This window comes from Tursiops truncatus, chromosome X, assembly GCF_011762595.2.
Source record: "Tursiops truncatus isolate mTurTru1 chromosome X, mTurTru1.mat.Y, whole genome shotgun sequence".
Lineage (NCBI taxonomy): Eukaryota > Metazoa > Chordata > Mammalia > Artiodactyla > Delphinidae > Tursiops > Tursiops truncatus.
Genome location: NC_047055.1, coordinates 127,315,895 through 127,328,330, shown reverse-complemented (window position 1 = coordinate 127,328,330; position 12,436 = coordinate 127,315,895). Strand labels below are relative to the sequence as shown.

At 47.0% G+C, this 12,436-nt stretch overlaps 1 protein-coding gene across 1 annotated transcript in view; it reads right to left on the bottom strand.

Annotated features, from left to right (window-relative positions):
- LOC101337417 (polyprenol dehydrogenase) overlaps nt 1-12,436 on the bottom strand; it is a 327,160-nt gene that overhangs the window by 291,077 nt on the left and 23,647 nt on the right. Inside the window, exon 2 of the mRNA XM_033849920.2 lies at nt 2,836-2,943. Within this exon, the coding sequence (XP_033705811.1) occupies nt 2,836-2,943 (108 nt within the window). The remainder of the gene's footprint in view (nt 1-2,835; nt 2,944-12,436) is intronic.

Genomic DNA, 12,436 nt, shown 5'->3' with positions numbered 1-12,436 from the left:
TCAACAAATCAGGGGGCTAGAGCCCATCACCACCTCACAGTCGCCCTGCAGTCTTGAGATCTGCTCCCACCTTCTGCTCCCACATCCTACCTCCTTGATATCCTCAGGCCCCAGAGAGACATAAAGAGTTCACAGAGGTGCTCAAGTTGATAAAGGAGCCTCAGATATACATTCTCAGATGCATCCCCTCTCCCACAAGACCTCCTGGTCTGCAAGCAACCCATCTTCATCTAAGGGGAGTGACGGATAGTGATAAAATAAAGTTGGTAATTTCAAGTTCAGAAACTTTTAATATGTCCACATCTATCAAGAGAATAGGACCTACCCGGGGGGGAAAGGCAGGGAGCTGGGATGAACTGTGAGATTGGGATGGACATATATACACTATTGATACTATGTATAAAATAGATCACTGATGAGAACCTACTGTATAGTACAGGAAACTCTACTCAGTGCTCTGTGGTGACCTAAATGAGAAGGAAATCCAAAAACAGGGGGTAGGTGTATGTGCATAGCTGATTCACTTTGCTCTACGGCAGAAACTAACACAACAGTGGAAAGCAACTATATTCCAATGAATTAAAAAAAAAGACTTATTGAAAGAGGGGGAAAAAAAAGAAAAAGAAAATACACACACACAAGAGAAAACAGAGAATGGGACTTAGCCGTATTCCTGATGAAAAGAACCCCTCCATGGAGACAAAGAACAGTGAAGTAGACCAAGAAGGGACCTACTGCTCCCAAAGCAAGACAAATGTGGGCCATTCCACAGACCCCATCATACATGAGAGACAGATGGTTATGGGAAAAAGGGAATCACCATAAGAAACTGCAGTCTTTGAAAAGAGAGTGGAACATGGGACAGGCCACGAAATGGAAGAAATTTTAATGGTGCAGTCAGGTTTTGCAAAAGCAAAAAAAAAGTTCCAATGTAAGGGCGTGAGGGAAGAGTTGTGTGTGCCCAGGTAAGCCCCGCCCCTCCAAGAGCAGAGGGCTACACTGGACCCCTGGGGATGTCCCACGTGGGACTCAGGGCATCTGTGAGTTCCGATGGGGAAGAATGGACATCATCACCGTCCATTCGGCCTCCAAGGGAACGTGGACGAGACAAAGAGGACAGGATGGACAGGATCTATGGCTTGGCCACCAATGGAAGCCCCATTCTCCTATCAGGGTTCAGTTCTTGAAGATGTCTTGAAATAAGGTTTAAGATCCTCATAGCAGGACTTCCCTGGTGGCGCAGTGGTTAAGACTCCACGCTCCCAATGCAGGGGGCCCGGGTTCGATCCCCGGTCAGGGAACTAGATCCCACATGCATGCCGCAACGAAGGAGCCCACCTGCTGCAACGAAGGAGCCTGCGTGCCGCAACTAAGACCCAGCGCAACCAAAGAAAAAAAAAAAAGATCCTCATAGCTCCAAATCGGAGGGGTTACTAAACTCACAGAAGATCCCATGATTTGTTGTATAAAGACGTAACGTGTATAATTATGTGGCAATATTTTTCCTTATATACTTTTCTACCTGCATTCCAATACAACTGGTCGATACTACGATGGATTTCAGTTTGTGCGCTGAGGCCTCACTAGATGTGAAGGGACTCAGGGACCAGAAAAGGGGGAATCTGGCTGTGGATGGAGCTTACGGACAGACCCACAAAGGAGAGAGATTCACGTGTGTTTACATCCACAGCCCCAAGTGCTGTGTCTGAGCTGTAATCATCCTTCAACACACGATGGAGGAAAAACGAGAGAAAGGAAGACATGAATCGATAATGAATGAATGAAGGGCCGTGGGTAATATTTTAGAAAGACTGAAGTGAAAGCAATCCCTAACACCTAAAACCAGACCTGCAGTACGATTTTCATAAAAACGGACACCTTAAAGGGATTGACTGAATCCAGATGATGTCGGGAGAAGCATGATAAATATTACGGCCTTTTTTCAAAGCTCATCTCCCCATATCCTTTTGTCCAGCTGATTTAAACTTCTGCCTCCAGCTGAATGGGAAGGTTCACAAATGTAAAATTAGCTCACTTGAACCGTCTTCACTTTCCTGGCAGAAGAAAGTCCCTTCGTTTTCAAAGAGGATTTAGGGACCAAAATAAGCCATTAGAAAGTTTCAGAAAGAAGAAGGGAAACACGGAGTTTCGGTTCAGAATCTGAAATGCAGAAGCTGTTCAGGTTGTTGGGAGCTGAATCATGACATCGCAACGTCGTATGTTGAACCCTGACCCCCAGGACCTCAGAGTGTGGTCGTATTTGGACGTGGGGTCTTTAAAGAGGGGATGAAGCTAAAATGAGGTCCACCCACTAGGGTGGGCCCTGATCCCATAGGACTGGTGTCCTTATGAGAAGAGGAGATCAGGACACAGACACACACAGAGGGACGACCCTGGGAGGACACAGGGAGAAGACGGCCGTCTACACGGCAAGGAGAGAGGCCTCAGCAGGAACCAGCCCTGCCCACACCTGGATCTCAGATTCCAGCCTCCAGGACTGGGACAGGAAAAACGTTTGCTGTTTACTCCACCCAGTTTGTCCTATGATTTGTTAGGAGAGGTCTGGCAAACTAACTCACAGTTATTGTTGTTTACTGCAGTGAATCACACAGGGAAAAAAATATATGATCCACATCACAGCAGAACCTTGACTCCCGTCCAAAAAAAAAGCACAACACAATTTCCTGTCTCTTTCAGTTTCCGAGTATTCACCCTTACGCCTTCTGCCCTTGTTGGATCTGGAAGCCCATCAATATTTCCATACACGTAGGAGCAAGCAGCTGCGTATCTCCCGCTCGCTCTAAGATACGAGGAGTTGTGGAAGTGAATCATCACCTATGATGACGTGCATGCCCAGTCTGGCCAGATGCTTCGCTGTCGCATATCCAATGCCATCAGTCCCGCCGGTCACTATAGCAACACGCTCGAGTTGTCGGGGGAAAACTGCAGGAGAAAAGAAAAAGAAACCGAGGTGAAGGTTTAGCGGCAGAGCACACACTGATGAGAATGAAGTCGCAGAAGAGGGCGTGAGGCCAACGGGAGCTGCGGTTGGATATTTGTGGGTTTGCTCTTCTGAATATTCCTACAGGCTCGGGACGCACGAGTCCCATACAGTGCAGTTGCCCTGAATGAGGACAGCCCGGTAAAGCCACCTGATAAATCCTTGCTCGGTCCCCGACGATACCTTTGCGGGAATTAACGCCGCCAAAATGATCTGCAGAGAGCTCCAGAGAGCGTCTATCGTTGACGGCTGTGGGCGAGAGTCCTGGGTTAATCCTCTCGGACCATGTTGGTTGTGCTGTAAAGTGTAGGTTTTACACTCGTATGCATTTTCTCAAATGTAGTTAGGAAACTGCTTGTTACGGAGGGACGGCCCACTGTTTTCTACAAAGTCTGAAGACCACATGAGAATACAGAGTATCTCATAAAAACGGAGAACATGATGACTCCTTTAACCATGTACCTTTGCATGAACCTACACATATGCAAAACATATGAGAATATACGTCTATGTGATGGTGTAAGATTGACTGTTTCTACTCACACACAGAGAGAACAGACTCGTGGTGGCCCATGGGGCAGGGATTGGGGGAGGGATGGATTGGGAGTTTGGGGTTAGCAGATACAAACTATTATATATAGAATGCATAAACAACAAGTCCTACTGTGGAGCACAGGGAACTATATTCAATATCCTGGGATAAACCATCATGGAAAAGAATATGGAAAAGAATGCATATGTATGTATAACGGAATCACTTTGTTGTAGAACGGAAATAAACACGTTGTAAATCAACTATACGTCAATAAAATAAATAAACTTTACTGTGTCTAAATAAAATCTTAAACTACCCGAAGTGTCAATAACATGTTATTATACAAGATGAAATAATGCTTTACTAAAGGTCAGACTTCTCTTTTCGACTCCATTTTACAATTGTACTGTGCAGTGTGTGACCAAAATGAAAAGGGTGTATATGGTGATGTAAAAAGAAGAAAGAAGAAAGAGAGAGAGAGGCAGGGAGGAAGGAAGGATAACGTGTAGGTTTTATTATTCTTCAAGTATGGGGTGAGGCCAACAGGTCAGGAGACGATCGATATTGAAAAGACGGATGACCACTCACAGTTCCCAAGAGGAGGGGGCGCAACACACCATGCAGGGTTACACGGGGAAGCACCAGGGTCGGTCAGGAGGCAGAGGGAAAGGGGGAACCCAGATGAGAGCCCTGCAGGAAGGAACAGGTGAGCAGGGTTAGGAGGGGCTGGTGTGAGTAATTTCATCAGGTCCTGGCTGCGGGGACTGTCCTTGTTGTCTGGTACCTGCCCTGGGGGGGCATGAGGGCAGGTGGATGGTGGCCCCGAGTATGGGAGCCCCTTAGAGCAGGGGGTGGGGTGTGCATCTGCATGTATTTGAGAAGCACGTTTACAGCTCAGTTATTTGCTATCCGTAGGAACTGGCTAGTCCTAGGAGCTAAAGCTCCTATAGGACCAAGGTGGCAAAGATGAATTCTGTATTTTCCCTGTCTCCTTTATTTCACTTTTTTTACACGTTTTTTATTGAAGTAGAGTTGCTATACAATATTTTATAAGTTTCAGGTGTACAACATAGTGATTCACAATATCTTAAGGTTCTACCCCATTTATAGTTATTATTAAATATTGGCTGTATTCCCTGTGCTCTACAATATATCCTTGTAGCTCTTTTTTTTTTTGACCGTGCCACACAGCATGCGGGATCTTAGTTCCCTGACCAGGGATGGAACCCATGCACCCTGCAGTGGAAGTGTGGAGTCTTATCCACTGGATGGCCAGGGAAGTCCCAGTAGCTTACTTATTTCATACACAGCAGTTTGTATCTCTTAATCCCCTACCCCTATCTCTCCCTTCCCCCCTTGCCTCCCCCACTGGTAATCACTAGTTTGTTGTCTAGAAAAGATAAACTTTTTTTTTTCCTCTGCGGCACATGGGATCTTCCCGGACCGGGGCACGAACCTGTGTCCCCTGCATCGGCAGGCAGACTCTCCACCACTGTGCCACCAGGGAAGCCCGAGAAGATAAACTTTTTAATAAATGGTGTGGGGACATCTCAAAAGACCTCTGAAAACAGAGGAAATGAGATCCATACCTCCCAGGACACATCAAAATGAACTCCAAGAGGAAAAAAGCTAAACAATGAAAATATTCAAAGAAAGCAGGGACAAATTTATTCTCAACCTCAGAGTAGGAAATGCCTTCCTAATTCTAACTCGATATTGAGAAGAATAAATAGACCAATTTCACTCCTAAAAAAAGTGTACACAGTTTAAAAAAAAAAAACCAAAAACACCATAAGGACTTGCCTGGCAGTCCAGTGGTTAAGAGTCCACGCTCCCAATGCAGGGGGCGCGGGTTCCATCCCTGTCTGGGAACTAAGACCCCACAAGCCACGAGGCGTGGCCAAAAAGAAAGAAAGAGAAAAAAAATCCTACCAAAAAATTAAAATTAAAACAACACCATAAGCAAAGTCACATTCAAAGGGCTATTTTCCGAGTATGTAAAGAGTTCTTAAGAATCAAGAAGAAGAGAAAAAAAAAAACTCTACAGAGAAGAAGGGCAAAAGCATGTGTTGATATAAAAACATACTGAGGGCTTCCCTGGTGGCACGGTGGTTGGGAGTTCGCCTGCCGATGCAGGGGACACGGGTTCGTGCCCCGGTCCGGGAGAATCCCACATGCCGTGGAGCGGCTGGTCTCGTGAGCCATGGCCGCTGAGCCTGTGCGTCCGGAGCCTGTGCTCCGCAATGGGAGGGGCCACGGCAGTGAGAGGCCCGCGGACCACAAAAAAAAGCATACTGAAATGGCCCTTAAAAACACATGCCCAAGTTTACACCTAATAAGAGAAATGTTAATAGTTAACGAAAACTGCTAGATACCATGACACCCATCAGGTTGGCGAAGTTCAAAGACTTCAACAGACTCATTTCTCTCACCTACAGCGTGGGTAGGAGTGCAAAACAGCACAGTCCCCATTGGGGGCAATTGGGTAATATCTAGTGCAATTACATGTGCTTCTATCGTTTGATCTCGAAAAATCACTTCTAGGAATCTGCCATGGAGAGACAAGGCCGGTTGCCAACGTAAAGCCAAGGTTCCTCAGGGCAGCACCTGTCTCTCCGTAAAGAAGGATGGATAAACCCCCTGCCATACCTGCATACAGTGGGGCATCCTCCATCCCTACAACGGGGTATCCTAACCCATCCTGGGTCTCCACCATCACACAGGGGACACTGAGCAGCCCCGAGCGGGCCAAGCTCAAGTGATAATTCTACCTGTTGGCCAGGAGTCAGGTTTGATCCACTTGTTAGAAAATCCTTCCGATAAGTGGGGACAACCTGTTGTCCAGCGCTGCAGTAAGGCGTTGCTGCCGGTAACATGAAGCAACAACCCTACAAAGAAAAGCCCCGAAAGGGATGCAGGGGCAGCGATATCTTCCGGGAGGCGCGGAGGACCGCCACTCCTCCGCCACGCCCGGGGAATACTCCACATCGCCACGTCCATCAGAAAGAGCACGTCCTTCGCAGAAACCCCAAATGAGTCCTTCGGGCGCCCCACAAAGTTCCCAGACACCCAGGCTTGATTCTACTAAAGGGATTCCAACCGCGTGCGGGTTTAGTTCCTGGGCAGGTGAGCCGGATTAATAAACGTGCTCTTTTCCTAGGCTCCCGGCGTTTACAGAGAAGGGTTCCAGCACCGCGCTGCAGGGCGGGGAGCCTTAGGGAGGACCCAACTCAACTTTTCTTGTCCCCCTGGCATGCACCTGTCCCTCCTGAAAATGCAGACCAACAGCTGCTGAATGCGTGTGGGGCACTGTGCTGCGCCGACCGTGCGCCGTGAGCACAGGTGCACGCTGGGGTCTTGGGCTGGAGGCGACACCTTACAGCTCCCGGCGTTACACAGAAGAGGCAACGGACGGGGAAGTCCCCAGTGGTCCAGTGGTCAGGACTTGGGGCTCTCGCTGCCAGGGGCCTGGGTTCAGTCCCTGGTCAGGGAACTAAGATCCCGCAAGCCACGCGGCAGGGCCAAAAAGAAGACAGAGACCAAAGGACGACCACAGAAGCCTCGTCGGCAGCCTGAACTTTCATCTCAAAGCGAGGTTACGGGGGACACTGAACAGTTAAGACCAAGTAGAATACAACACTGGTCCCCAAACTTTCGCAACCTGCAACACACTTGCTGCCCAGGAGTTTTTTCACACCACTGCTAAGGAAAAGAAAAAGAAATAAAAATATATGTGTAAAATATATTCTTATATAAATATAAATGAAATGTTTGTTCCTATTTAGATATTTATAAATAGTATCTATGCTATAGTCTTATCCTAGGTAAAATTATGTTTCTATATCTCAAATGTTACATATTTTACATATTTATTTTAATATATTTAAATGTTTAACATATTTAATACATAAAAAATATTTAATAATGTAAAACAAGTAAAAAAGATAATAGCAAATAGGATGTATTATTTAATGATAAGAGACAATATGAAAATAAATGATATTTTTATTTTAACATAAATATTTGTCAATATAAGTAATATTTATGAATATTAAATATTTTATATTTATAATGTTTACATATTATACTATGCAAATATTTATGTTATACATGTTTATATTTATAATATTTATTTATAATGTTCACATTACTTGTAAGATTTATAAATTATATAATATTTATATATTACATAAATATTTGTTTATAAATATATTTATCTTATATTTATATTCACATATTTTATTTTCTATTTTATTTATGTAAAAATGATAGTCATATATATATGCAACTAGAGATCATCATACTAAGTGAAGTAAGTCAGAAAAGGAAAGACAAATACCATATGATCTCACTTATATGTGGAATCTAAAATATGGCACAAATGAACCTATCTACAAAGCAGAAACAGGGCTTCCCTGGTGGCGCAGTGGTTGAGAGTCCGCCTGCCGATGCAGGGGACACAGGTTTGTGCCCCGGTCCGGCAAGATCCCACCTGCCGCGGAGCGGCTGCGCCCGTGAGCCATGGCCACTGAGCCTGCGCGTCCGGAGCCTGTGCTCCGCCACGGGAGAGGCCACAGCAGTGAGAGGACCGCATACCGCAAAAAAACAAACAAACAAAAAGCAGAAACAGACTCACAGACATAGAAAACAAACTTATGGTTACCAAAGGGGAAAGGGAGGGATAAATTAGGAGTTTGGGATTAACATACACACTACTATATATAAAATAAACAACAAGGACCTACTGGATAGCACAAGAAACTCTACTCAATATTCTGTAATAACCTATATGGGAAAAGAATCTGAAAAGGAACATATATATAAATAACAAGTATCAATATTATATATGTTATATAATATATATAAAATAACTTTGCTGTACACCTGAAACTAACACAACATAGTAAATCAACTACACTTTGAAAAAATAATAAAAAATTAAATTAAATTTTAAAATAAAGAACAAAGGTCCTTAATTCTCTTGGTCCCTCCCACCAGAATTGAAAAGAACAGAGAGAGAGTTTCTGTTTCCCTGTCAAGGAGGGTTCCAAACAAACCCCTCGGTCCACACCCAGAAAGGAATGGAATACTTCATTAAAAAGAAAGGTCAGGACTTCCCTGGTGGCGCAGTGGTTAAGAATCCGCCTGCCAATGCAGGGGACACGGGTTCGAGCCCTGGTCCGGGAAGATCCCACATGCCGTGGAGCAACTAAGCCTGTGCGCCACAACTACTGAGCCTGCGCTCTAGAGCCCACGTGCCACAACTACCGAAGCCCGCATGCCTAGAGCCCGTTTTCCGCAACAAGAGAAGCCACCGCAATGAGAAGCCCGCACACTGCAATGAAGAGTAGCCGCCGCTCGCCGCAACTAGAGAAAGCCCGCGTGCAGCAACGAAGACCCGACGCAGCCAAAAATAAATAATAAATAAATTTATTTTTTTAAAAAAGACATGTCAAGTGAAAAGATCCGATGTAGACACGCTTCCGTCAGCACCTGCAACATCTGAAAATCTCGCCTCTACCCCCACGTCTATTGCTGAGAAGTGGCCACGGGAAAACCCAGCGAAGGCATTAATACCCCCTCCGACATGAGTAAGGTCTACAGTTTCCACCTTGCAGGCGGACAGCACTCAGAGGACTCTGAATTGGGCGTAGGGCATTGGCCAGAAGAAGCGAGAGATGCCCAGGAGAGAGGCTGCCCCTCCCGGATCCCGGAGGCTAGTCTTTGCATCTGCGTCACCTGCATCCTGGGATTGCAGAGGGGTCCACGTGATTCAACCAGCCGTGGGAGGCCAGGCAGCAAAGGAGGAAATTGGCAGGAGCACGCCAGGGAGGCTGGGCGGAGGAATGGCCGGGCGGAAGGCACCGGATGTGAGGTCAAGGGAATCATTCCTCTAACGTGTGTTGAGAACGAGACCGCCGCCCTGATGCTGGGCACCCAGGCCGGACGTGGGCCAGTCCCCACCTGTCCCGGACAGCTGACTTCCAAAGCAAGAAGCTGACTCGCCCACCCAGAAACAGTCCAAGTGTCAGGCTGTCGAATCCCAGTGGCCTGCCTGGTATGGGAGCTGCGTCTCCCTCTGGCTTCAGCTGAGAGAAGAATCCTATCACACGTGCTCCCTGGTTGCATGGCCGTCACAGCTCCTGGGATAATCTTACATGTCGAACTGGCTGGGCCACGGGGTCTAGATATGTGGTCAGACGTTATTCTGGGTGTTTCCGTGACAGTGTTTTATTGGATGAGATGAACATTTAAATCAAGGGGCTTTGAGGAAAGCAGGCTGCCCTCTCTGGTGTGGGTGGGCCTCGTCTAATCCGTTGACGGCCTCAATAGAACAAAGGCTGAGATTCTCCAAGGAGGAGGGAATTCTGCTTCCTGACGGCCTTTAGACTCAAACTGCAAGTCTTCCATGGGCTTCCAGCCTGCCGGCCCACTCTGAAGATTTAGGACCTGCTAGACCCCATAATTACATGAGCCAATTCCTTAAAATGAATCTCTCCATAGATAGATACATAGATAGATAGATATCAACAGACAGATACAGGATAACTTGAAAGATGATATAGATGATAGCTTGAAAGATGATAGAAAGATACGTAGATCGATAGATAAAGATGGTTGGACACATACATACATAGATGATAGATTGATAGACGATAGATAAATGACAGATAACAGATGGATATAAACAGACGGGGAATACATAAATGGATAGTTCAGGTAGGTAGATGATAGATACACAGATACACATATAGTTAAAAAGATAGAGACAGAGATATAATTTACGACAAGCAATGAGCAGTTTTTGGTTTAAGTACAGCCCATGCAATACCCGGGACATGCTTACACTGCATATGCGTTATTTATCTTCCATCCAAGCTGACGGCGTTTCAGCCAACAACTGTCCAGGCACATCCTGGGTGGTCTCTGCAGAGCACACGTCCTCATTTTGTCAGCCTATAGGGAACGTCTGCCCCAGGCCCCTCTCCTTGGCGTGTCGATGGCCGTCTTCTCTGTGTCCTCCCAGGGTCCTGCTTCTCAGCATCTCTGTGTCCACACTTCCCCTTTTTTCTAGGCCCCCAGTCCTGCTGGCTGCGCCCTCACCCAAGTGACCTCACCGTAAGTTGCTCATCTGCAGAGACCCTATTTCCAAATAAGGTTACAGTACGGGGTGGGGGTGGGGGAGGAGGCGTGATTCAAACCCTAACCAGAGGCGTACACCTGCACACACACGTACCTCCACGCGAGGACACACCAGCCTGGCTGGAGGGAGCTCCCTAGGAGGGCAGGTGACCCGGGCCCTCTCTGCCCCCCTTATCTCCCCGACACGGGTCAGCTGCAATGCACATTCCTTCCACACTTCCCCCGGAAATCTAGCTGCAAACAGCTCCACGGGATCCCCGTACATCACCTCCACCGCCACCCTCTCCTCCCCACACCGTGCACGGCTTTGATCCTGGGTTCAACACCAACTCCGACCTGTCAGCTCCTGTCCGACAGACGTCAGAGAAAGCGCTCTGCCAACTCCAATGTAAGCTTATCCCAAGCGCACCGGCCGGGCCTGGGACCCGTGTGGTGACTGGGACCCGTGTCGCCAGCTGCCCCGTCCCAGATGGGTACCTACAAGCCGCACCACGACAAGGCTCTCGCCTGCTCCTTTCCTCCCAAAGCCACTCAGCTCCGCAGCCTCGGGGTCCAACGCTGCAGCACGAAGCTACTCGCCCCTGGATTTGTTTCTGGGTCACCATGCACCGCAAGAAGAAAGGCAACTGAGATCTTGGCACCACGCACCGCAAGAAGAAAGGCAACTGAGATCCTGGCAAACGGCACGATGTTTGCAGGGTGCCGGGAGAGAGGTCCCTTCCAGACTATGTTTAGAACGCTCTCCGCTCTTGGTTCTGTTTGAAGCGTCTAACTTGGAGTGCTGACCTCATGCCTCGGTGATGGCCAGCGCTTGGGAAAAATGGCAAAACGACAGCTCTCTGTACACCGAGCTCACTGCACATTAGAGCCAGCTCCAAGGGTAACGGAGAAGAACACATCTGACTCCACATTAGGTCTGTTTCTTTTACTGTAACTTTTGTATTCTTTCGCTTTGAGTTCAGAATGTTGCCCATCGCCTGAAATATACAGGATAGTCCTTTCTACTCCACATTAGGTCTGTTTCTTTTACTGTAACTTTTGTATTCTTTCGCTTTGAGTTCAGAATGTTGCCCATCGCCTGAAATATACAGGATAGTCCTTTCTCAAGGCTCTGACCTTTAAGGGTGGAACGCCTTTCCATTCATAGAGAGAGAAAAAGTTGCACAACAGAGAATAACATTGGTTTTCTTGAGGGTTAACAGGAACACTGTGACCTGACTTTCGTGGACAAAGGATTCCCGCACCAAGAAGTCTGCAATAACCACCCACACCCTTCCTTCACCTTCCCATTAAAAATGCTTTGCTGAAACCCTTCGCGGAGTTAGGGGGTTTGGGGGCACATGCCACAGTCTCCTTGCAGGACCCTGCCATAAACCTTTCTCTGCTCGAAACTCCGACGACTCGGCTTGTTTGGCCTCACGGGTGCCTCACCCGAACTTGTACCCTCCCAAAAAAAGAGAAAAAGGAAATGAACAAGGATTTAACCGATACTGAATAAAATACAGGTATGTAACAGGATGTTGGAACTCCCTCCTCCTTAAAGAAAATAAAAGCAAAGGAAGTTAGTAGGTTTCATCAATAAGAACAGCTCGGTCCCATCCAGGATGGCAACGCCCCCGTTTGCACATTCAGTCAATTTTCCACCGAGACTGTATCTTTTAGGAGGTGAGTTGGAGGGGGTCTAGAGTGGACGTGCATGTCCCCTACGTAGCAATTCTACTTCTAAGAATTTCATGCCACAGACATACTCCCACAGG